This window comes from Heteronotia binoei, chromosome 6 (assembly GCF_032191835.1).
Source record: "Heteronotia binoei isolate CCM8104 ecotype False Entrance Well chromosome 6, APGP_CSIRO_Hbin_v1, whole genome shotgun sequence".
Classification (NCBI taxonomy): Eukaryota; Metazoa; Chordata; class Lepidosauria; order Squamata; family Gekkonidae; genus Heteronotia; species Heteronotia binoei.
In genome coordinates this window covers 36,093,353-36,120,731 of record NC_083228.1, presented here as the reverse complement: position 1 = coordinate 36,120,731, position 27,379 = coordinate 36,093,353, and the positions used below count along the sequence as shown (strand labels likewise).

Here is a 27,379-nt window from a genome sequence, read left to right as displayed (position 1 = left end):
ATTAATCTGGGGAATGGAGAAATATTCCCCCTTGCTGTTCTTGTCCTACCAGTGCATGAATATTAGTATTTTTAGATTATACATGCTGTGGTGCCAGGAAGAAATGGGGGCATCTGAAAGGGTTTAGGACACCATGGAGGAGGAGACTGCTGGCGAGAGGGCTGGAAGGAGAAAAGGGGGCAATGACCTGAGCAACCTGTGGGACAGCAAGGCGAGGATGGCTGGTCTGTGCAGCAGCGGTGCCTGGAGTGCCTCTAGCATTAAGGTGGGAGTGGCACTGTGTGGACAGATCATGGAACTGGAGGGCTAACCCTAGTGTTTGGGGCAGGAACAAGGAGGTGGTATGAAGGAGCTGGGCAGTGCTGGACTAGAAGAAGAGACTGGATAACCTCAGTGAAGACAGAGGGCAGTGAAAGGAGGGTGAAGTGGCATAGATTCCCCTGGGCCCATATTGTGAAGGAACTCATGATGAAAGAACCTCTCCAGAGTGAAGTATAGCAAGATTGACTGACCAACTAAAAGTGTTGCTGGCACTTATGTGGGTGAGTCTCATCCTTGCAACAGAAAGGCATGGACCCCAGAACTGCACCCAGACTGCTGCAGGCCACGACCTTATGAGTGGTCCTCCCCACAACCCCAACCAAAGTCCCTGCCAAAGCCCCAGTCACACATAAATTTATTATTAGAAGAAGTCTGCAGATTTATACCCTGCCCTTCTCTCTGAATCAGATACTCAGAGCGGCTTACAATCTCCTATATCTTCTCCCCCCACAACAGACACCCTGTGAGGTGGATGGGGCTGAGAGGGCTCTTACAGCAGCTGCTCTTTCAAGTACAACTCCTACAGGAACCCAAGGCCATTCCAGCAACTGCAAGTGGAGAAGTGGGAAATCAAACCCGGTTCTCCCAAATAAGAGTCCACACACTTAACTACTACACTAAACATTTAGGGGAGGGACGGTGGCTCAGTGGTAGAGCATCTGCTTGGTAAGCAGAAAGTCCCAGGTTCAATCCCCGGCATCTCCAACTAAAAGGGTCCAGGCAAAATAGGTGTGAAAAACCTTAGCTTGAGACCCCAGAGAGCCGCTGCCAGTCTGAGTAGACAATACTGACTTTGATGGACCAAGGGTCTGATTCAGTATAAGGCAGCTTCATATGTTCATATTGTTCTCTTTAAAATGAACACAAAGATCAAGGAATAGCTAATTATTTGGCTTTGAAGATACAAATACAATGGCTCCTTCAGCAAGGACAGCTCCAGATTTTTATAAGTACCTACACAAGATACCTGCCATACTCAAAGACAAGAGACTGTCCCTTATCCCAGCAAAAATATATCACCCACATACTTCTGATCCCCCTCATCCATGCCTTCCTGATGGATTCCTGAGCTCTGGAGGTTGTGGTTCAGTTTCAAAACTCCATGGGCCAAACACTTCCACTTCTCCCAGTTCCCTGGACCGCACATTCCTGGTACGTCTTCACATTTGAAATTCCATCCAAACATTTGTAGTAAATTACAGGCAACTTCATACTCAAGAGTCAGAATAGCTTTCTCCTCAATGGCAAGCGACCAGAAGAAAGATGTCATATGTTCAAATCATTAGGCAAAGGTTCATCAGCTCAAGCGGATGGGGTGTGGGAGGAATTTGCTCAACTGTGACAGTTGCAAGAGTAAGTTTAAGGAAAGATCTAATCGTATGAAACTCCTATACAGCTGACCTGGCCTGGGAAAGGCAATTCTTTTTTAAAAGCAGAATTGTAGAATACAATGCCAGCTTATGTCAAACAATCACAGTCCAAGCAAGGAGCGGGGGTTGAAGGCCCAGCAGAAACATTACAATGTACAGTGCCTAGCAAACCTAGTGACTTCTGTTCATAATATTAACACTACTACACTACTCTTAAATACATTCTGTCACCAAGCAAATAGGAATGAGAAGGTCTTGAGACCAAGAAGTGAAAATAAGGTGGTGGTGAGAAGACACATAAAAAAAAATAGGTGAAGGGAGACAGATAAGAATAAGAAAAGTGTGGAAAAGAGGGAGAGAAATTAAGAGAGTGAAAGGTTGTGTTATCTTGCTGCAACACCTCAGTTACTGCTTTACAAGATCTGGTTGAGCTGAGTACAAGGAAAGGGAGGGAGAATGGATTGGAGAAAATGATCCACAGGCTATCAATTACTGAAGCAGCTAGCAGCCTGCTGGCTCAGATTATTAAGCAAATTTGCTTCAGTTTTGGAGAAAGGGAAGTCTAGCTCAAGGGTGTCAAACATGCAGCCCAAGGGCCGAATTAGGCCCTCAGAGGGGTCCTATCAGGCCCTCAAGCAAATGGCTGTCATCTGCTTCTTTCTTCCTCTTTCTTGCTTCCTTCTGCATCACAGCTTCCTTTGTCAGGCTTGCTCAATCACACAGGAGCTGTGGAGAAAAGCCTCTATTTTCTCCATTTGCTAAGGCTTCTCCCTTGGAGAGGAAAGGGGGGGAGGGATAACTTGCTTAGCCAGGCTCTCTCAATCACACAGCAGAGCTACTGAGCCAAGCCTCTCTTTCTTCTATTGGCTGAGGCTCCTCAGTGCAAGAATTGTCAGTTACCAGAGACTGTTAAATAAACAAAATACTGCAAGAGTGCTAATGCTTCAAGCATATTTTAAGTTTTTAAAAATCTTTGTGTTGTGTCCTTTATAAAAATTTACTTCACTACCTGGCATTACATTGTATGACACACATGGCCCAGCCCAACAAGGTCTAAATTATATCAGATCAAGCCCGCCTAACAAATGAGTTTGAAGCCCCTGGTCTAGCTAATCCTGGAGTGGTTTTTTGCTATGCTCAGACCCTGTGCCTCTAGTGGCTGCAGCCAGAGATGCATTTTAAAAATAAACGAACTTGGGCTGGATCCAGCGGGACCCTGGCTTTGAGGGCCCCCTTCACAGGCCTTCCTCAAGCTGTGCCCGAGGTGGACTGCACCCCTGCCCTGCCCTTGGTACTCCACTGCTTTAGTTGTAGCAGTTCAAGTTACCACTTGCAATTCTGCTGCCAAACCAAATATAAAGGATGAAGATGGAAGTAAAACTCTCATCAAGAAGTGAAAGGTTAACGTTTTAATAGCTGGCTTGTTTGATGAACTTTATATTGGATGCCTCAACATCAGTTACTGGGTATGAACACGTAGTATACATATACATAAAACAAGAAATGCAGACATTTCCACACAATTTACCTTGTTGACTCAGAACTGCTCAGCAAAGCTGGTAGTTATAAAGCCATGCTGCTTGTGAAACAGGGATTATATAAAATTTTCCATGTTCTATTTTGGATACTTCTGACTTTGAGAAAGATGGGGCATGAAAAAAAAAATCTAAACTGAACAATAAGCAAAGTTATACATATTGTAGACAGATGTTTATTCTGCTTTGCAAGTTACAAAATTTCCGCTAACTTGAAGCAAAGCCAGTCATACCCATACTGTGTAATGTGAGGGCACTGCATTTCACAGGAAGCAACCACACTGGTACAAGTCATCGGGGAAAATAATTCCATCCTATACCATTTCAGTCAAGTTTTCCTCTTAAGCTACTATTTCACCATTGTGGACTACTCTCATGATTAGTTCAAATGCATATATCACACAAAAACAAAGCAATTTTATAAAGATGTTTCGGTTCTGCTTTACCTAAATATTTATAGCAAACCCAATAAATGTTATACATACTACTCCTTAAGAAATGTACTTTAAACTTAAGGTGTTCAGCTGATCCATAAGGGGTAGTACATTGATTTCTACAGTTCATGAGAATACAGTGCCTATTTACTTTAATGGCTGTTACTAGCAAAATGTTCTTTGAAAAGCCTGCATAAGAGAGCCTTCTCTTTCACCTCAGTATAGAAATACTTCAAGTTACAAAGCATGGGCTGCTTTCACATGGCGGCACAAAACCACATCTCCATCATGGCAGCAACAGCAGCTAAGAAGTATAGCAGCAGGTCAGAATGGTGGCTCCATGCTGCTTGATGTTGCTGTCCTATACCCCTTTTCCTCTTTCATCTGTTTGCAAAATCACAAACATAACAAAATCTGTGCTCCACCATCATCACCACCACCACCTACCATGGCGTGGCACTCCCCTTTTTAGCTCAGCTAGAAAGAGGGAGGGGGGAGTTGGGAATTCTTAAAAGGCTAAAGGAGGGAAGGAAATGTTGACCTGAGCTCTTCACCCCCCATCCATGCAGTAGCTGTGGGTAAATAGTTCACATGGATGTTCTGCCACAGCCACCCTGAAGTTCCTCCTTGGAATTTAGAGGGGAAAGTCTTGGGGAGCCCATGAATCATGTTAATAATGAGCAAAAGGCCAGGTGAACATTCCCATTTAAGTTGGGGGCTTCCTGCATTCTGCGCAGGGGGGAAAAATCCCAGCCTAGAATCAATCCTTATTTTGAAATCCTGGTTAAGAAAGAGTAGGGCTTTTTTGTTTTTGGTAGCAAGAACTCCTTTGCATATTAGGCCACACACACCTGATGTAGCCAATCCTCCTGGAGCTTGCAGTAGGCCCTGTACTAAGAGCCCTGTAAACTCTTGGAGATTGGCTACATCAGGGGTGTGTGGCCTAATATGCAAAGGAGTTCCTGCTACAAAAAAAGCCCTGAAAGGAACATTAAGTATTAACTTTAACATTAAGGATTTTGTAGCAATGTAGCTGTTAGTATGCTCCATCTACGCTCTTAGTATCAGTAGTTCAGCAAGTTACACAGCACATAGATTTGTATCTTATGCTGTATCCTATACTGCAAAGGCTATATATTCTGACACAATGAAAAGGCTAGAAGTGATTTAAGGAACTGCCAGTACAATCACAGTACACGTATTGCCTGTAGCAAGTAGGTGCCATTGGAAAGAACAAGTTATGAATGTTGTACTGTGTAAAATATAAAACAATAAGTGAGTCAAGGTCTGAAGGCACACATGACTCACGGCAAATATTTCCAAACATTCCTTCAGCATGAAAACAGAACACAAGCACAGCTGTACCTGATGGCTTCATTGCTAAAATCAGAGGTTTTTTTGTATCATGAACCGTGTAAGCTCTTGGAGGATTGGCTACATCAGTGGGTGTGCGGTCTAATATGCAAAAGAGTTTCTGATGTTTGCTGATGATGCTGCACTTGTCTCCCACTCGGTATCAGCTCTGCAGCATATGATGCCCTGCTCTGCAGAGGCTGCCAAGCTATTTGGCCTAGAAGTTAGTCTGAAGAAGACAGAAGTTCTCCACCAGCCTGCACCGCAGGAAGATTGTCACCCTCCTTGCATCACTGTGGGTGAATCAGTTTTGAAGACAGTTCAACTACCTGGGGTGCATCATCTCCTCAGACGACAAGATCGACAAGGAGATTGACAACAGGCTGTCAAAGGCAAACCGTGCATTTGGCCGACTGCACAAAAGAGTGTGGAGCAACAAGCATCTGAAAAAAGGCACAAAGATCAATGTTTATAAAGCGGTTGTGATGACAACCCTTATCTACAGCTCCGAATCGTGGGTTTTATACCGTCATCACCTGCGACTCCTTGAGCGCTTTCATCAGTGCTGCCTTTGCACCATCCTTAACATCCACTGGAGTGACTTTGTGACCAACACTGAAGTCCTCAAGCGGGCAGAGGTTATAAGCATCGAGGCACTGCTGTTGAAGATGCAGCTGCGCTGGGTAGGGCATATTTCCAGGATGGAAAACCACCGCCTTCCCAAGATTGCCCTGTATGGCGAACTTTCCACCGGCCATCGAAATAGAGGGGCACCAAAGAAGAGGTACAAGGACTCCTTGAAGAAATTCCTTGGCACCTGTCGCATCAACCATCACCAGTGGTCTGACCTAGCCTCAGATCGCAAAGCATGGAGGCACACCATCCACCAGGCTGTCTCTTCCTTTGAGAACGCACGCATAGCTGGTCTTGAGGACAAAAGGAGATTGAGGAAGAATTGCACTGCTACAGCACCAACCCCAATTCAGACTTTTCCCTGCAGCCACTGTGGCCGGACCTGCCTGTCCCACATTGGTCTTGTCAGCCACCAGCGAGCCTGCAGCAGACGTTGACTACTGCACCTTTCTTAAATCTTCGTTCGCGAAGTTAAGCCGAGAGAGAGAGAGGGGGGGATACATTTTTGTTTAAAACATTATTATTTTTTAGTTAAAGTAGGAAGATCAGTTGGATTCAAACTATGAGGCTGAATCCAAAGGTATCTTTCAGGCGTGGAAAGGGAGGGGGAGGCTATGGTTTAATGGTAGAGCATCTGCTCTGCATGTTGCCAATTCCAGGTTGGCAAGAGATATTTGAGAGCTGGAAGGGAGGGAGGGAGAGAGAGAAAGAAAGCAACTTTAAATGCATTTTCCAAGCCACCAGCTGCCTTGGCTTAGAGAAGTGAATTAAAGAGTCAAATGCCTTCTCCAAGCTGGCCAACAGGTCAGTGGGGGCTTTGAGAACCACACAATCTGTGTGAAAGAGCCACATGTGGCTCCCAAACCACAGTTTGGCCACCCCTGGTCTAACTCAATATAAACAAAAAAGGGAAGCAGTACAAAATAATAAAAATGACAGAGAAAAAATGTACATGCATAGCTAAATATGAACAGAACAACACACAATAATGAATATTGTGAGCATAAGATAATTAAACATGCTATGGCTACACAGATAGTACTCTCATTTTGATGGCTTACCTAGTAGTGAGAAGATTCAGATCAACCTTAGTAACTTTATTATGGAATTCCTGTTTTTTTTTTTTTGCCCTTGGCATTCCCAGTGATCCCTCCCCAAAGTTTTTAGCTGGTTTTATTCATTAACTTAATCATTGGGTTTATATCCCACCCTCCCCCACAAGCAGGATCACAAAAAGCAAATAACAATGCAATCAATACAATTAATTTTTTTAAAAACATCACACCACAAAACTATCTATGGCACCCATCAATTCCTCCCACTGGCACAGGACATGATGGACTGATAATAGGGCCCATTCAGTAGATGCCAGGATGGTTCTAGAGAACAGTTTGTCCAATCAGCATGGGCAGGGGAGGCCAAGGTCTTCAGGTGTCTGCTGCCTCACGCAAAAACCTGGCAGAACAGCTCTATCTTTCAGGTCCTGTGGAATTGCACTATATCCTTTTGTACTTATGGTATTTATCTTCTGTACTTATTTTGATCTTTGGTTTTAACTTGTTTTAATGATGTCTTTGTGTGTTGGTTTTAATAATTAAGATATTTTAGTTTGTTATCTGCCTTGGTGGCCCTACAGTGCAGAAAGACAGGGTAAAAATCTTGAAAATAATCAAATGAAATAATTTCCCCTCTGCTGCAAATTCACTCAAGATTACAGATCTGAATGGGATTCAGCTGCTTCCCACAGCAACTCTTGGTTTTACAAAGAAGAGGAAGATCCAAAGAAGAGGAAGGAAGATCCAAAGCAAGTGCATTATCTGGATTCTCATCTTGTTTTAACATCTTGCATATATTCATTCAATAGATTGCTCATTGGCTGCTGTTGGCAGGGCATAAAAATGCAAAATTTCATGATTCGGGTTAAGTATTACTACACACAGAATAGAGGGGGAAGAACTTGAAATGTTGAGTGGTGTTTTCTACAGCAGTCCTATATGCAACTCTTATATGTAGTTCTGCTTTTAAACTGCTCGTTGCAACACTATCTGCCAATCAATGGCTGCCAGAGAGGTGGAAAAGAAGATGACTGTCCGGTTGAAATGTCATTCCTGTAATTTTTCAAAAGTGTTAGGGTCACTATTTAGCAATATCTAAAACTGTTAGTCGAGCTCAAGAATCTAGATGAAATGCTAATAAGAACTGCCGAGAACAGTGCTGAAACACAAGAGGTGTTGGGCACATTTATCTTACCCTTTTGTCTATAGGGTAGCAGAAATACCTACAAAAAACTGCTGGGAGAAATCACCTGGGAATTTGGAGTACAATAAGAACATAAGAGAAGCCATGTTAGATCAGGCCAATGGCCCATCCAGTCCAACACTCTGTGTCACACAGTGGCCAAAAAAAATTATATACATATTATATATATATATATACACACACACACACAGTGGCTAATAGCCACTGATGGACCTCTGCTCCATATTTTTATCTAAACCCCTCTTGAAGGTGGCTATGCTTGTGGCCGCCACCACCTCCTGTGGCAGTGAATTCCACATGTTAATCACCTTCTGGGTGAAGTACTTCCTTTTATCCGTTTTAACCTGTCTGCTCAGCAATATCATCAATATGATGATCCTCAAGTCCCCCTTCTAATGTAATTGCAAGGAGGTGATGGAGCAGTGTTTGGATGTGGTGAAACCCTGAATTTATGTATATATGTGCTGTTGTCACTATCATTTTATGACCCCAGCAAGGGGCTTCCAAGTCAAGAGAGAAGCAGGGGTGGGTTGCCATTGCCTTCTTTTACCAAGTCTTCCTTGGCAATCTCTGATCCAAGTACCAACCCTACTTAGCATCTGAGATCTGACAAGACTTAGCTATACCATGCTTCCTTCCCTCCAAAGATAGAAACAAAAAAACTGAACCCTAATCCAGTCAAGACAGAGATACAATGGGTTCAAAGAACCTAAAGGACCATTTTCACATAGTTGGCTTTGGTCCTAACATTCTCTGGGGATGACTTGTTAAGACAACATATCCCTTCAGAATTGTGGCGCTTTCAATCAAACTCCTAAATTTTTTAAATGACATCCAGACCTTGAATTCAGCAGGAGCTCACAGGAGCTCAGCTCCTGAACCTTTCTGATGCCCCCTCCTCCCCACCTACCTACCTTGTCCATTGAATAGTAGGTGCAGCTGCATAACAATCCTTGGATTAGGAGAGCGGGCAGCCAGGCAGCCACCAGGAGCTTTACCACACCCCCAGCAGCCCTCATTAACCCCTGGAGAAGCCCACACCACCCTTTCTCCACTACTTATGTGATTTTGGGTGGCAAGTGTCTTGCTGACCTTTTGACTTGGGGAGGCAAGGAGAGCCCCAGGTGAGTGAGGCCTGCTTGGGCTGGCTGGATCTCTAGCCAGCCCAAGCAGGCCTCTCTCGCCCAGGGCTCTCCTTTCTTGCAACAGGTTGCTTTTGGCTGTTGGGGAGGGGGCAGCATATGCTAATGAGTTATGCTAATGAGCTTCACTACCTATTTTTCTACAAAACAACCCCTTGATGACATCCATATGTAGGGAACTAAAGAAAATGGAGTTTCCTCAAACTCAAACTCTCAAACTGGGGCTGTGATCACACACACTAATCCACTTTCAGTGCACTTTCCAACTGGATTTTGCCAATTTGCACAGTAAAATCCAGTAGGAAAGTGAATTGAAAGTGCATTGTTTAGTGTGTGTGATCACAGCCTGGGATTCTAGACTGGATTAATATGTGCGAGAGACAGAGGAACTCATATTTGGAAGCCTTAAAAAACCCTGGAGATTTAAAAAATGTGCTTTAAGCTTAAGGTTTAAATGTAAACTGTAATTTAATGTCAGGCTGATCCATAAGGAGCAATGCATTTATTTCTACAATTCATGAGAACACTGTGCCTATTTACAGTAATTGCTACTACTACTAATATAACATTCTTTGAAAAGCCTGTGAAAGAGACACATTCTCTTTTACCTCAATCTAGAAATACTTCAAGTAACAAAGCATGCTCCAAAACATGGTGGCATAGAAAAGAATCCCCATCATGGCCACTATAGCAGCCAGTGGTATGGGAGCAGGTGGGAATGATGTCTACCTCCCCTATCCCCATGCTGCTTGATACTGCTGCTCCATGCCCCTTTCTCTCTACCATCCATATGCAAAATCACAAAGGCAACACAGATTGTGCTCCACCCTACCTCTTCCCACCATTATGGCCTGGAACTTCCCTTTTCAGTTCAGCTGGGAAAAGGAGGGGAAAGTAACTTTAAAAGGCAAAAGGAGGGAAGGAAATGTGGAGTGGAGCTAAGCCTCCTTCCATGTAGAGGCTGTGGAGAGAGGTTCCACATAAATGTCCTGCCACAGCTGCTCTGCAGCTCCTCCTTAGGATTTAGAGAGGAAAGTTCTGTGAAGTTCATGAGTCATATTCAGAATGAGCACAAGGTCACATAAACATTCTCACTCGATTGAAGGTTTCTGAAACCAGGAAACCCAAAACTAGGAAGAGGGAGTGAGTATGCAAGACTGGCAACATTTAAATTTGTGCCTGTGATATCACAGGTCAGTACATGACATCAGAATGCATTTTAATACACTTTACTCTTTTCACACTCACACTGAATAATGCACTTTCAATTCACTTTTACACTTTAGTGATTGTTTACTAGTGATTACTTGTGCCATTTCACACAATAAAATCCAGTTGCAAAATACACTGGAAGTGCATTTTATCAGACTGTTTACTGCACTCAGGCTGCAATTTAGAAGGCATTTTTGTTACTTTGCAAAGTTTCCTAAATGATTCAAGGACATTTAATAGCAGAGGTGCCAATTCTTTCCTGGCTTTGCTGCTGTGAGACCTTTAATACGCAAAGAGGCAGTCCTGATTTACCTACTGTTGAACTAGCAGTAGGTTAAAATCCTTACATACCTATTAAGCTTATTCAATGACCTTGGTCCATCATTCTTGCTCTGCCTGCCTAAGCTACCTCTCAGGGTTGCTACAAGGATAAAATTGAGGGAGAGAGATTCATGTACACTGCTTCAACCCCTTTGATAAAAGGTGGAATAAAAATGTAATTAGCAGTAATACCTCTCAAGCATCTTCAGAAGTTACAAAACTGGATCTTCCCTCTGTTATACCAGTGCTCTTAAGCTTAGGAAAGGATGTTGGTGAAATGATTTGCCACAATTTTTACTGGTTAGCTGTTTGTTTGTTTTTAAATCACTAACAGAGGCTAATGAATCAAATATCATCTTTATGCTGCTGTAGAGAAAACTGGCTGCAGAGAAAGCAAAATGCCTTTCGAATTGTTTTGCTACTTGCAAAACACTGTTTTTTTTTAAAAAAATCACTAACAGAGGCTAATGAATCAAATATCATCTTTATGCTGCTGTAGAGAAAACTGGCTGCAGAGAAAGCAAAATGCCTTTCGAATTGTTTTGCTACTTGCAGAACACTACAAATTCCTAGTGTAGCTGTTATCTTGCCTGAGAAAGTGAACTCCCTTTTGATTCATCCTATGTGTTTGTATAAAGAATCTGAGACTGGAACCAAGTTAAAATTTTCATATGGCTACAGAGTCATAAACTCAGAACTTTCTTAGTATCATTCTGTTTACCTCTTAAATAAAATGGAGCCCATAAACTTTAAACCACAGTTTGCCATAGCTACTTCTGAAGCATATGAGATGTTGTAATCTGACACAAAATCACAGCAGGATTGCAGAACATGTTTGTTATGAAAACTTATTGGCGTTGATGTTTAAGGATGGAGAAACCTGGGGTAAGGCTTTGGTTTGGAGCCATTCCCCATTTGGTAAAGAATGGGGGCAGTAGGCTGAGGTGGTCAACTTTCTAAACATTTCCCAATGTAAAAAGCTCCCTTTGTGTATTTAATTTAAATATTTATTTCACACTTTTCAGTAAAATTCTCCAAGGAGCTTATAAAAAGATGTTAAAAATACATCCTCATACAATGAAGTATAAAGGACAAATCCGTCAGCCATGAGATAAACTAGCACACCAAGAAAAGGACCTCATTAAATGTCTATCTCTGGCACACTAGCTTACAAAATGCATAAAAATGTTGTCATGATTATACAACCCCTACAGTCATGGGTAACATAATCCAGAATACTACCTCCTTGGCCTGTCTCATTTGTCTGCAACTTCTGTAGATTAGCTGTTCTGAACTCCCTGAATGGCCTTGACCAAAATTATCTCAGCTCTCTGTCTGACAAAGAGTGGCTTGTGGTTTCCTAGAGGGGAGCTGGATCAGATCATTTCCTCTTCCTGTTCATGATGGTACCTCATCAAAATAGCCATACCTGGTGTCTGTCTAAGGTATCTGTGGACCACGCATGGCTGTGGCTCCATTGTGTAAGCAGCTGAAGCCACTGACTGCAAGGTCAGTCCATTCTCAATTGCAGCTCCTATTTTTCAGAATAACTGGCCAGAGAACTTTATTAACCTCTAGGAAACTGTAAAGCTGAAATGTTTATGGACATCTTATCTTAAAAGATAGGGCATTTAGTGGCTGATTTTAATGCAGGCTGAACACCATGACTTCTTATGGTAGCCATGACATTTAGTGTCAGGATGGCTTTGAATTTATATGGTCTTGTACTGTTTTATAATCTATTTTAAGTCTTCAAATAAGAATAAAGAGAGAGCAGAATGCAATCAATTAATAATGTAAGGGATACTTTGTAACAACGGAAATAATAAATGTGAATGTGTAATATTTTGTCAACAGAATCAGCACTAGGACCGGCTGTAATTTCTCCATATGCCAGTAACGGGGGGTGGGTGCAGGGGGGAGGAGTACATTCTACACTGCCACCAAAAAAACCCTGGATCATGTTTTTAGCCATTGCAATTCTCTGTCCAGCTCCTTTAGTACTGACTGTTCCATCTTTCCTTCATGTAGGTGGTCCCTTAATGCACTCTAAAGAGGCCAAAAACTTTTAATACAGTATAAGGTATGTGCTATCAGGCTGTAGGGTTGCCAGGTCTGTGTTGGAAAAATACCTGGAAACTTAGTAACTTTGAACTTATTTGCAAGGCTGTGGTAATACCTGGCAACCCAGAACAGCTTTTGCTTTGAAATACAAATACTTTTACAATTTTGAATGTTTTAGTCTCTCTCTCTATGTCTCTGCATGAGGATAAGCAAATATATGGGGCAATGCTCTCCAGATTTAATTATTTTATCTATATTAAAATTCAGACTGCAAAATAATGTATAGAACAGCTATGAAGCTTAATAAGTTCAGATCTCTGGATTTCAAAATAGCTTTTCCCAGGCAGGAGAAATATCTTGAAGTGTTTATGTTCTAGAACCTGATCTATATATTTATCTCACCTACAGTGACAGTTTTTCAGTTCAATATATGTGCTACATGACAATTTTTTTGTATGAATGGACGCTCACCGGATTATTTAAATGTGTGCGAAACAAGGAACAATCCACATTCGCACAGCAATGAATTAAGCAGATTTTATAGCCTTCAGACTGCAACAGTTCCTATGGGGACCCTTCTTTAATTATTTATTTCCAGTCACAAGACTTCCCTAATGAGCAGAGGCTAGAAAACAGATCAGCAACAAATTATCCCTATGGAAGAATTACAAAACAAAGCAGTTTCTTTTTACAAAAAAATATAAAGGTAGAATCAATATTGTTTTATTGCTAACTAAGCATATATTCACTGTGGGGTTTTTTAATCTGGTAAAGTATATTGCTATGGTTGTGTACTGATTATCAGCCTGCCAGACCTAACAAAAAAAAATTTACAAAACTTGTAAGTACCTGTATCTCTTCCCTGAGGGACACGCATGAACTCTGTCGAACTGTTTCATATCAGGAGAATAGTGGGAAGGAGTCTCAACCCCCCTTCAGGTCCCGATATGCCTGCTACTCAAGGAAGAAACACTGTGGAGCTTTAATAACATCTGGCTGGATGCTTACAATCTAGAGCAGGGGTGACCAACGGTAGCTCTCCAGATGTTTTTTTTTGCCTACAACTCCCATCAGCACCAGCCAGCATGGCCACCCCTGATCTAGAGAATAGTCTTGAAAATACTTGGGGGGAAACCCTTCGCACATGCTTTTCTCACAGCCCAACCAACTCCCTTCTCCTGCTGCTCTGTTGTATTCTCCCATTCCACACTATTTCCTCAGATGGAACAATCACTAGAACATTCTCCAGCTAGGTGTCTCCAGATAACCCCAGATGAGTAACTGAAGAGGCAAACTGCATCTCTGATTTTAAAGCTGCAATTTATACAGTGAAGGAGGAACGATTAAACCCTTTAAAATCACAGAATAATCTTGAATAAATGGTTTGAGGACAGTTGTTTGGGGCTGCAGTCCACAATCCATGTGCCTTACTTCAAAGCAGTCCCACTGAAATCAGTGGGCGTGAGCCTGTTGAACTGCCAGCAGCAATCCAAGTGTGAATTGGTCCACTTTTTGAAAAATTACAAAAAATCCAGTTCCTATGACTAGATTGCTTTTGTCAGACTCCATACTGAATTTTTGAAAGACAGTTTTTATTTAGCTCACAGCTGAGGTGTACAAGTGGCTCAGACAGACTTAAAAGTACATGTTGGTCACATCCTCCAGATAGTGTTTCTGGACTCTGACAATTATTCACCCTCTGAGTTCATTGTCCTTTGACTTCCAGGCTGCCAACAGTCTGTCATTTAGCATTTATTGTGGTAGCAAATTATATCAGGTGAACAGTTTTCCCTATGGAATAAAACTGTCGACTCATTTCATACATGATTACTTATTTATATCTGTTACTAGATGTTAACTGTCATCCAGAGAGCATCAGTCAGGCAGTGTCATCATGACTCTCATACACTGTGGTGACTGAAGAACACCCAAGAACATTCCTAGCTAACATCGGTCAAACTGATTTTTCATCTAACTAAATATCGTTAACCCTCTTTGGAAACAGCTTTTCTGTCTCTCAGTTCAAGATGCTGTTATGGGATATGCCACTGGTTAAACATACATATAAAATGACTATGCGCTAGGATTGCCAGCCTCAAGGTTGGGCCTGGAGATCTCCTGGATTAAAACTGATTCCCAGAGTGGAAAGAATGGTTCCCCTGGAGAAAACAGCTACTTTGGAGGGTGGACTGTATTGCAATTATATCCTACTCTGAGTTCCCTCCCTTCCCCAAACTACACCCCTAAAATTCCCAGGAATTTTCCAACCCAGAGTTCGCAATTCTAGGTGCCACTGAGTTATGATCTCTTATCTATGATCAATTAAGAGGCAATTAATCCATGCTCTCTGAACTAATAAGTGATTATTTTAATCCATGAATGTGAGAACCAAAATCTAAGGGTGGTATTTCTGCCTGGTTAATAAATCCACAATAAAATATCAGATAGTTTGGCTATGCTTACTATATACAGATATCAGGCATCAAAGGAAAGAAACAGTTTTTCATCTATTAGTTAAAGACACTCATTCAGAGTTTTTTGAGGGGTTTTTTGTAGCAGAAACTCCTTTGCGAATAAGGCTACACATCCCCTAATGTAGTCAATCCTCCAAGAGCTTACAGGGCTCTTAGTACAGGGCTTACTGTAAGCTGTTGGAGGATTGGCTACATCAGGGGGATGTAACCTAATATGCAAAGGAGTTCCAGCTACAAAAAAAGCCCTACACCCATCCAATATTGATGCAGTACTTGTGTGAATATGTACATTATCTCTATTACATATATTTGGGGATGTTATCTGAAAAAGAAGATGAATATACAGACTGCACTGCCTAGCCATTAAAGTTCCATTGATATTTAAAGCAAAATATAAAAGTACTTTTTATTGACTTTCAGTGCAGCTTCTTTTAAGGGGAAATTCCCTGTAGGTGGCTGTTTTAGTCTGCTGCAGCCATACTAACAATAGGGTCCTGAAGATCGGTAAAGACCAGCACATTTAATTATGGCAAATATTTTGGGAGCCAGAGCCAACTTCATTAGAGACATGGGTTTTGTCAGATGCCTACAACCTACAAAGTGGGCTCTGGGTCACAAAAATTATGCCACAATATATGTGTTACTCTTTAAGGAGCCAAAAGAGGGCCTTTGGTTTGCCAGTGCTTTCTACTTAATATAGAAATGTTTTCTCTCCTGTGGCTTGTCTCAGAGGAACAGAATACCCACATTTCCAAATGATAGAAGGAAAGCAACACATTCACAATTAGGTCCCCAGAGATCTATGATCCACAAAGCAGGAAAGCCTCTTTCTCTCTTCTTCCCATTTTAGCTTTTCTTTTCCATATAAAATACATGGCAGTAGCTTTCAGCATAAAGCATTAGAAAACAAAACATTCTTTTAAAATTTAACCAGTTTTAAACAGCAGCAAGTTATAAATTAACAAAAAAGCAATTAAAAAGACAACAATAGTTGCTTTAAAAGAAACAAAAGAGCCAGACATAGGTAAATAAAATAGCAGAAATCATGGAACAGGAAGTGAGTGGGATCAGCAAAAATTACTGGGATTTTTAAAAAGGATTTTTAAAACCTGGTATCTAAAGTTTAAGTAAAGTTTGCTAGGCAAACCTGATCCATTATATCCAAACAATGTAAAAAGCCCCCTTTCCCTATTAGAAATTCCCTTTGTAAAAAAAAAACACACCCATGTTTTTCCTCATGCATGACTACAGTTTCCAGGCTTCATGGTTTACAGCCCAGCCCTATGCATGTTTACTCAAAAGCCATTATACTCTACAGGGCTTACTTCCAATAATAAGTGTGAGTTCAGGCAGGTGCTTATCTGAAGCCCCAGAATAAAGTTTGAGTCCAGTGGCACCTTTAAGACCAACAAAGTTTTATTCAAGGTACGAGCTTTTGTGCGCATGCACACTTCTTCAGATCTACCCTTCTTAATTGTGGCGTGCTGAGAGTAATTAATGAACAACAGAATGTAAATGTAATTTGGAATGGTAGACTGGAATGTATTTCAATTACCCGCCCTGAGCTTGCCTTGGCAGGATGGGCGGAATATAAATCCCTAAATTAAATTAAATTTCTCTGATCTGGGGACAGAAAAAATATATACTACACAGTCAATTACCCCACCTCAAAGAAAAGGATGCTGCAAAGGTACCTCCAGGCTTGAGAGGAGAAGGATGGATCTGATAGCTGAGTTTCAGTTAATTACTCTTAGCATTCCACAGATAAGAGTATATCTGCCTATCAATCTCTTGATTTTGATATATTTATTTCCTTCACTATGTCCTCCCTCCGGGATTAAACCCAAACAAATGGTGACCATATAAACTAAGCAGTTCAGGCCAGGGGTTGATTTCTATTGGGGAAATGACACAATAAGGAAAAGGATAAAAATCTGTCTCTCTCCCATGCCACAACACCAAGCCCAAGTGCCCCTTCTTCTCTGACTGCCCTCTAACACAAGGGTGCCGATCTCATGAGGGCTGGATCTTCTTGGGCCCAGCCAAGTGAGTCATAAAATGTAGTACTGGGTAGCAGAGATATAAACTTTATAAAGGACACAAACAAACACAATTAAAGTTTTTTTTTTAAAAAAACAACAACCTTAAAATAAAACATGCTTAAATCGTTAGCACTCATTGGTCTTAAAGGTGCTTTCTTTGTCTCTCTCTCATGCAATCCAAGGAACTGGGCAGAGGAAGGTCTCACTCTTTCCTTCCTTCCCCAGGGGACCAGGAGGGGGAGGAGCCTCAGCCAATAGAAGGAAGAGAGGCTTGACTCAGTAGCTCTGCTGTGCAACTGAGAGTCTGGCAAAGCAAGTTCTCCCCCTCTTTCTCCCCAAGGGAGAAGCCTCAGCCAATGGAGAAAATAGAGGTTTTGCTCTGTTGCTCTTATGCGATTGAGCAAGCCTGGCAAAACAAGCTGTGATGCAGGAGGGAGCAAGAGATAGGAAGAAGGAAGCAGATGATAGCCAGTTGCTTGGGGGTCTGATAGGAGCCCTCCAGGGACCTGATTTGGCCACTGAGCCGCATGTTTGACACCCCCGCTCTAACATCAAAATGTCAGGAGATCCAATCACTGACCTCTCATATAATGCACATTGGTCTGGAGGCAAAATCTCAGTGTCCCCTAGGATTGCCCAATAGCCAGGGGTGGGGGGTGGGGATGAGCATGTCACCTCTTGTACTTTTAATATTATAATGATATGGGGAAAAAGAATCCCCCACACCATTTGATAGCAGTGGAACTAAATAAGCTGAAGGTCACTAGAGTGAAAAAAATGTAGTTCTTTACACAACATAAAGATGGAGCACTATGTCTGGGCAGTGTTGTTCTATATTCTTGGGGCTTGGGGGGCAACAGTGGGAGGGCTTCTGGGGTTCTGGGCCTGCTGGTGGACCTCCTGATAGCACCTAGTTTTGGCCATTGTGTGACACAGAGTGTTGGACAGAAGGCGCCATTGGTCTGATCCAGCATGGCTTCCTTTATGTTCTTATGACATCTAACCAATTTACGTAGTTCATTGGCACAAAATGCATGATGACTTTAAAAGGGAACTAGACAAATTCATGGAGAACCAGTCTATCAATGACTATTGCTAAGTGACATTAGGGGAAGACAATCGTCTGCATCAAGGCCACTGAGATGGGCCCATTAATTTCAATGGGGGGAAAGAGAAACACATGCTTAAATGTACTTAAATCAATGAAACTTAAATGTAAAGAATTAATAGTGACGACAAAAGCAGAGCCACGTCCTTCCATGTCCTTCAAAATTGGTGGGAGTAACTCTGCTTATGATGGCACTGTAAGTTTGGATGGGACTCTTGTTTTCAAACTTAAATACATTACCAAAATTCTTCTGACAAGACTATTCAGCAGGAGATTATAAATACTTCAGATATTTTACTTTTTAAGAAGTTTAAATATTTCTCTCTTTCTGAAGTAGTGGCACATAATGGTGTGGGAACCCACCTAGAGTTTCTACAGAATTTGGAGGGGCTCTCTGGGCTGCAGTAAGAATGGGGAGACCTGAAAATCCCATTCTGCAGGCTCCCCTCTGCAGACAATACTTAAGATCCAGCTACTTCATACTTCTTGTATTCCTTTTGCCACACAATATAGACCAGGGTATTTGCTAACATGCTTCTTGCTACACTGCTCACACACCTTGAGATGATGATGATGATGATAATAATAATAATAATAATAATAATAATAATAATAATAATAATAATAATAATAATAATAATAATAATAATAATAATAAACTTTTATTTATATCCCGCCCTCCCTGCCAAGGCAGGCTCAGGGCGGCTCACAAGACATGGAATGTACCATGATTATAATAAATACATTTATACAGTAAAATACAATTAAAATACATTAAAACTGTCCTTTTTCAAATGGCCTATAAGATGGAGATGATCCCTCTGGTACTATCAAACACTTAAATTGCTTTGAGGCACAGTTAAGTCTAACCAGCTGTGGTTAATGCTAGCAAGTGATATGCTTTGTTAAAGCATATAATATTTAAGTATTTTATCCCAGACATTTAGAACTGCTGTCTGACTAGGGTGGCCAGACCGTCCCGGTCTCCCGGGACTTTCCCGGTTCTGGCCCCCAATTCCCGGCTCCCGGGCTGGGTATACCGGGACCATTAAGAGGTCCCGGTATAGCCAGCCAGAGAGCCGGGGGCCGCGCGCCCGGGCGGGGAAGGCGGCGAGTGAGGGAGGGAGCGACCCTGCGCGTGCGCAGATCGCTCTGCGCACGCGCAGGGACGCTCCCTCCCTCCCTCGCCGCTTTCCCCGCCCGCGCACGGGGCCCGGCGGTGGCGGCGGAGGCCCGGGAGGGCGTCGGAAAGGCCCGCGGGGGTCGCTGGAGGGCCTCCAGTGACCCCCGCGGGCCTTCCCGAGGCTTCCCGGGCCTCGCAACCCCCACCCCCCGTCCTTCCCCGCCCGGGAGGGCGTCGGAAAGACCCGCGGGGGTCGCTGGAGGCCCTCCAGCGACCCCCGCGGGCCTTCCCGAGGCTTCCCGGGCCTCGGAACGCCCACCCCCCCGTCCTTCCCTGCCCGGGAGGGCGTCGGAAAGGCCCGCGGGGGTCGCTGGAGACCCTCCAGCGACCCCCGCGGGCCTTTCCGACGCCCTCCCGGGCCTCTAGCATTCCCCCCCCGTTCTCCTCCGCCCGGGGGGCCGTCGGAAAGGCCCGCGGTGGTCGCTGGAGGCCCTCCAGCGACCACCGCGGGCCTTTCCGACGCCCTCCCGGGCCTCTAGCATTCCCCCCCTTCTCCTCCGCCTGGGGGGGCGTCGGAAAGGCCCGCGGTGGTCGCTGGAGGCCCTCCAGCGACCACCGCGGGCCTTTCCGACGCCCTCCCGGGCCTCTAGCATTCCCCCCCCCGTTCTCCTCCGCCCGGGGGGGGCGTCGGAAAGGCCTCTCCGCCGCCGCCGCCGCTGCTGGACTCGCCGCCGCCGCCGGACTAGCCGCAGGTAAGGGGGCCGGGGGGGGGGCTGGCGGGAGGGGGTGGCCTTCCTTCCTTCCCTCCCTCCTTTCTTCCTTCCTTCCTTCCTTCCCTCCCTCCTTTCTTCCTTCCTTCCCTCCTTCCTTTCTTCCTTTCTTCCTTCCTTCCTTCCCTCCTTCCTTCCTTCCTTCCCTCCTTCCTTCCTCCCTCCCTCCCTTCCTTCCTTTCTCCCTTCCTTCCTTCCCTCCCTCCCTCCCTCCCTCCTTATGTTCTTATGTGACGCAGAGTGTTGGACTGGAGGGGCCACTGGCCTGATCCAACAGGGCTTCTCTTATGTTCTTATGTGACCCAGAGTGTTGGACTGGATGGGCCACTGGCCTGATCCAACAGGGCTTCTCTTATGTTCTTATGTGACCCAGAGTGTTGGACTGGATGGGCCACTGGCCTGATCCAACATGGCTTCTCTTATGTTCTTATGTGACGCAGAGTGTTGGACTGGATGGGCCACTGGCCTGATCCAACAGGGCTTCTCTTATGTTCTTATGTGACGCAGAGTGTTGGACTGGATGGGCCACTGGCCTGATCCAACAGGGCTTCTCTTATGTTCTTATGTGACGCAGAGTGTTGGACTGGATGGGCCACTGGCCTGATCCAACAGGGCTTCTCTTATGTTCTTATGTGACGCAGAGTGTTGGACTGGATGGGCCACTGGCCTGATCCAACAGGGCTTCTCTTATGTTCTTATGTGACGCAGAGTGTTGGACTGGATGGGCCACTGGCCTGATCCAACAGGGCTTCTCTTATGTGACAATACTGACTTTGGTGGACCCAAGCACTGATTCAGTGTAAGGGAGCTTTGTGTTTGTGACTGGAGTAGACAATACTGACTTTGGTGGACCCAAGCACTGATTCAGTGTAAGGGAGCTTTGTGTTTGTGTCTTCTAGTGCAATTTTGTTCTCAGATCCTGTATTTACTTCATCAGTATATGGGATAAGGCACTTTCTCAACTGTGCTGCATAATGCAGCCTATTTATTTTGTCCTGTTGGCTCTATCTGCGCCACCTTCATCACTTTCGGGGTGTGGATCCCCCAGTGGGGTGGTCTCCCGACTCCCTCCGCCGACTGTTTCTGATAGCCCTGCGCCCCCTCTTTCATTTGATATGTGTCCCGTGCGGGTGCCACCCTCCCGCCGGGAGATGCCGCAAAATGAGCCCCCTTGAGGCTTATGGCGGCAGGGCTCGGGGGAAGCGAGCTAGACTGCTGTTCTTTTGAGGGGTTATAGAGTGTTTCGAGCCCGTCCCTGTGGCATCGGTCCCATCATTGTGGGGCCCAGGGGGCCGGCGCAGCGGCACGCTGAAGCAGCCTGTCGGTCACTTCCAGGTTCCTGTCCTGCATCTCGACCGGTGTTATTAGTGACAGGCTGCTTCGGCGTGCCGCTGCGCCGGCCCCCTGGGTCCCACAACGATGGGACCGATGCCACAGGGACGAGCTCGAAACACTCTATAACCCCTCAAAAGAACAGCAGTCTAGCTCGCTTCCCCCGAGCCCTGCCGCCATAAGCCTCAAGGGGGCTCATTTTGCGGCATCTCCCGGCGGGAGGGTGGCACCCGCACGGGACACATATCAAATGAAAGAGGGGGCGCAGGGCTATCAGAAACAGTCGGCGGAGGGAGTCGGGAGACCACCCCACTGGGGGATCCACACCCCGAAAGTGATGAAGGTGGCGCAGATAGAGCCAACAGAGCCAACAGGACAAAATAAATAGGCTGCATTATGCAGCACAGTTGAGAAAGTGCCTTATCCCATATACTGATGAAGTATATACAGGATTTGAGAACAAAATTGTTTCCGGCGGTGATATTTGGGGGATTTTTGGGGACGTCACAGGAAGTGCTGTGAAGTCACTTCCTGTTTCCGGCAGTGGCATTTGGGGGAAATGATGTCATTTGGGGGAAATGATGTCACAGGAAGTGATGTCACTTCCCGTTTCCGGCAGGTGACGCGGGGGGGAAATGATGTCACAGGAAGTGATGCCACTTCCTGTTTCCGGTGGTGGCATGACGTCACCGGAAGTGACGTCACTTCCTGTTTCCGGCGGCGCGCGCACACGCTTCGCGCGCGCACACCCCTACCCACCCACCCCCCGGTGTCCCTGGCTGGCCTTCAGACATTATGGTCACCCTATGTCTGACAAACACAATTCACATTTAAGCCAAAGTCACATTTTTTTGGGGGGGGGGACTAAATCCTCTGTTATTTGTGTTTAAGCCAAAGTCATATGATTGGGGGTAGACCTAAATGCTCTGTTATTCTATGTATCTGAGTTTTTATTCCTTCTCCTGCAGGAAAAAAATGGCATCTTTACAGAGATAAACATAAGCAAGATTTATAAGACTTAACCTATGTTGGCAATTGAACTACAAGTTTCCCAGATCTCTTCTCTTGAAGCAGATCTATTAAGCCTGGAAACGCACACTATTACCATTTTCACACACAGCTTACCTCGCAGTCACAATCCTGTTCCCTCCGCAGCATCCGGTCGGATTTCCCACCATCTGCGCCGGAGTTACAGGAAGTGCCACGGCTTTTGTGTAGCAAACGTAAACCGCTAAAACCCAGTTTATGTTTGCTACGCAGAAGCTGCGGCACTTCCTGTAACTCCGGCGCAGATGGTGGGAAGTCCAACCGGACACTGCAGAGGGAAAAGGATTGCGACTGCGGGGTAAGCTGTGTACGAAAACGGTAAAAGACCGATTTCGCACTATGCTTGTTCCAGGGTGGAGAGCCCTTTTGCTACCGGGGCTTTGCTCCGTTTTCGCACAAGTTGCCCCGGAGCTAAGAGATGGAGATTCCGTAGCAAGCGCCAAGTGGGATACGCTGACAAACAGTTTCTGCTTGGTGCAGAATAAAGGTAAAGGTAAAGGTAGTCCCCTGTGCAAGCACCAGTCATTTCCAACTCTGGGGTGACGTTGCTTTCACGTTTTCATGGCAGACTTTTTACAGGGTGGTTTGCCATTGCCTTCCCCAGTCATCTGCACTTTCCCCCCAGCAAGCTGGGTACTCATTTTACTGACCTTGGAAGGATGGAAGGCTGAGTCAACCTGAGCCGGCTACCTGAAACCAACTTCTGCCAGGATCGAGCTCAGGTCATGAGCAGAATAACGGCATGCCAAATGGCAGCTCCGGGGCAACTTGTGCAAAAATGGAGCGAAGCCCCGGTAGCAAAAGGCCTCTCCACCTCAGAACAAGAATAGTGCGAAATCAGTTAAAGTAATGGACATCTGAAGCTATTCCAAGACTATCAAGTCTTGCTTCCTAGGGTTTGCAGGATACCCACCACCACCAGTTCTGCTTCAGAACTTGCTCTTCAAGTGTGACACTGATTCCAAAAAGTTTCAAACCCCCTTTTCCCCTCTGGCCTGCTTCCCTGAACAATATAAATCTAATAAAGATTACCATCATATTTATTTTGACTGTAAACCTGCACAGAACTGGGTCACAAATTTCGTTCACTTGAACTGCTTGTGAGCAAGAGCACTTCAATTTTTTGATCTCAGCCACTCTTATGGTGTCCTAAAAGTGTGTGCTTTTAGTCACAGAGAATCCTCAAACAGCCTAAGTGACACAAATTTCAAAGTGCCACTTTGTCAAACCATGATGCAGAACCTTTAAAAGCAAACAAATACAATCAGATAATTTTCTAGGCTGCAGCCAACACAGGGGAAAAAATGGTCTGGATAGGAAAATGGAGGAGAGAGAGGGTCTTGTAAGCTTTTGCTCTCTCATCAGTTTTTTTCTCTTAGCTGCTTCTTGAGCAATACACTGCAATAACAACAAAGAGCTAATGCTACAAATCAATGAACTCTCTCTGAGGGAGCCCAAGAATGCAACAGGATCTCCTGGGTACAAGGTCGAAGATCAGCCCAGTCTCATGGGAGATACCTCTGTCTTTCATGAATGAATCTAATAGCTTCAGTCCAAACCACCAGAGGCACATCCCCAATATCTGGCAAGGCTCCTATTGCACACAGAGAACTGGTGTGTAACTATTTGTAAGTCTTTCGCAACACTGACATTTCTCTTTGCAATCCGTGCATGTGCTTGTATATGTTTAGGGATGATAGAGGTTTGCTTGCTTGAAACATGTAGGTATCTCTTACTGATATCATTTCTTCTCCAGCAGTACTTCTGACTTGCTGTACTTTGGTTCTGCTCTCTGCTCTCTACACACCTATATAATCTGGATGACAGTCATTAACCTGGCCAGAAATCCATGGTACTCTTTCCATGCTAAATGAGGTCACTTATGGAGAAAGAGAGCTGAACTGTATTTATTGTACTGCATTTATAACCCACTTTCTCTTGCAACAGGGACTCAAAGTAGCTTACAGCATCATCCCCCTTCCCCATTTTATCCTCCATGAGTGGAGAGCTGGGCTTCTAATATACTGAAAGGCATCACAATGATTTTAAACAATGCTCTGTAGCATATGAATGATGGAACAGATCACCTGGACAGTTTATCCAAATCAGGAAATGTGATAGTTGTGGAGTCCTTTCTCAATGCACGCAGCACACCAAGCCACTATCTTAAGAGCGATCCCACCCCCACCCCCATTAATTCAATAGGTACATTTGTGCAATGGATCAAAGAAGTTAGAATGCTGAATCAAATAAAGTGGGATGTTTGAAATGTCATGAAAACACAAGCACAGGCAGACAAACAAACAAAAAAGCATGTTCAGTATTTACTCCCTACCTGTTCTACTGATGATAGTGGCGTACCCACCTGTACTGGCTTCTGCATTGCTGAGCAAAACAATTGTCAAATAAAGATGAGTGGGGCAACAAGATGGTTTATTCCAGCAATGATAGCTGGTTTAAGCCAGGGATGGCCAAACTTGCTTAACATAAGAGCCACATAGAATAAATGTCAGATTTTGAGAGCCGCAAGACAGGAAGGAAGAGTGGTAAGAAATGTGGAAAGAAAGCAAATAGATGGGGGTGGTGGAAAGAAAGCAACTTTAAACACCTTCTCCAAGCCAGCTGACAGTGTGGTGGGGGCTTCAAGAGTCTCATGATATGTGTGAAAGAGCCACACATGATATGTGTGAAAGAGTCTCATGATATGTGTGAAAGAGCCACTGTTTGGCCACCCTTGGTTTAAACAGATAATTTATTCAATTCTCCAGCCTTTCTAAAGCAGGCAAAAGAACAGAAGCTAATACACAGGCTTGGGTTGTTCTTGGTTAAAATTTAACAGGAGATGAAAATTAACAGGTTGAAAAATGAGATTAAACTAGAGTTTTACTTTCTTTTGAGAAGGGAAGCAGCAGGGAGAATTAATGGGGGAATCTGACCTGGATGGCCCAAGCTAGCCCGATCTTGTTAGATCTCAGAACCAAAGCAGGGCCAGCCCTGGGTAGCATTTGAATAGGAGACCCCCAAAGAAATCCAAGGTCACTACACAGAGGCAGGCAATGGTAAACCACCTCTGTTTGTCTGTAGCCTTGAAAACCATACAGGGTTCCCATAAATTGGCTGCAACCTGACAGCAGTTTCCACCACCAGAGGATGGTTTTCCTGCAGGGGAAATGAATTTAGGAAAACCAACACTTTGGAAATAGGCTTGGGAGGAAATTAATATGGGGAGATCTAGGAGGTAAACAAGAACATTCTGGAGGTAAATTAATGACAAAGGAGATGATTCAGGAGATTTAGTGCCCGAGGAGTAGACTTTACCTCTTCTTTTGCACAATCTGTGGATTTGAGCAAGTTATGTCTTCATCAGCACTAGCAGACTGGACAGCTTAGAAACAAGATAACGAGGACAACGGAGTTCCCTTTTAGTTTGTCTCTAGCAACTCTAAGCCTGACATGCAAACTGCCCTTGAACATGGTGGTAGGGGGGAGGTGTATAATTTTGCTATGATAGCTGAGGAGAAAACATTCAATGGAAGCAGATAGGAAGGCCTTAGGACGGGGAGAGTAGAGAGTGGCTTGGTGCCCCCTCCATCGAAGCACACACCCCAGGGGCCTTTTGGCAACCTTAGAAATCCTGGAGGCATGATTCAGCCAAAGTTAAGCAAGCATGTATCAAGCTTCTATGCATCTCTGTGTGTAATGCTCCCTGAATACACAGGACCATATGACAGCTGTACCAGTGTTTCCAGCAGTAATATATACCGTATTACTTACCTACCATACTATAATATAACATGTAGCTTGCTATTAGATATGTGTGTACATCTACACACATGCAGAAAATCTGGCCCTTTCTTTGACTTGTGTAATACCGACATTTCCAGCAGCAATCATCATGTATGAAAGCACATCTCTTCCCAGTCCCTATTTGCATTGGACTGCAGCCTGGTTCCATTGATTAAACTACCAGTACAGCTACCACAGCCCTCAAAATCGCTTCTATCTCCACTCCTGGCAGGGTGGGAGAGGGAGAGACACGTAGGCGCACACACAGCAAATAATGCACTTTCAACCCACTTTCCAACTAGATTTTGCCAATTCACACAGTAAAATCTAGTTGGAAAGTGCATTGAAAGCGCATTATTCCGTGTGTGGGAGATCGCAGCGCAGCCATAGAGAAAGACTTCAGCCCAAACCGAAATATCATTACTGGGTATGTTAAACCCCCCTCGACTCCTGCGGGGCAGGACCGCATCCTTCAGATGGGGTGCGCAGTGGCAGCCAATCAGGAGACAGCCTACGAGGGGCCAGAGTAAGCGCGCGCGCAACCGGGCAGCTGGGCAAGGAGGTGCCGCTTTCTGCGCGCGCGGAGGGAGAGGAGGCGAGCCAGCCACCTACCATCCTTTGCTTCTTGTTCTCGGACATGTTGCTGGCTCGAGCTGCGCGGCGCGACCCCGGTAGTGACGGCTCTCCCTCGGCTACAGGCGGTCAGGAGAAGACTTAGCGGCTCGCACCCGCGGAGCTGGCTGCTGAGAGAGAAAGACGGTAGGTATAAAGGGGGCTGAGGAGACACGTAGCACTTCCCTGGACCGCCTTCCCCAGCCCACACCGCTGAACCCTCCTCCGACTCCTCCCCTCGCCGCTTCCTCCTGCACGGACGCGAAGAGTTCCGAGCAAAGGGAGAGCGCAGAAAGGCAGCGGCGAGGGGGGGGGGAGAAAAATAAGTGAATTGGGGGGAATTGGGTTGATGCGCATGTCCCTTTTTGCCCCCTTGGTAACCGCGCGGGAGGGGAGAGCGTCAGAAAGCCACCGAAGCCACGCAATTACTCCGGTTTAAGC

General features: G+C 44.7%; 1 protein-coding gene across 2 annotated transcripts in view; it reads right to left on the bottom strand.

Moving 5' to 3' along the window:
* PAPSS2 (3'-phosphoadenosine 5'-phosphosulfate synthase 2) overlaps window positions 1-27,104 on the bottom strand; it is a 74,084-nt gene extending 46,980 nt beyond the window's left edge. For both annotated transcript variants that reach the window (XM_060241256.1, XM_060241257.1), the window contains exon 1: window positions 26,939-27,104. In XM_060241256.1, the coding sequence (XP_060097239.1) occupies window positions 26,939-26,965 (27 nt within the window). In that variant the 5' untranslated portion in view covers window positions 26,966-27,104. The remainder of the gene's footprint in view (window positions 1-26,938) is intronic.
* Between the last annotated feature and the right edge of the window lie 275 nt (window positions 27,105-27,379).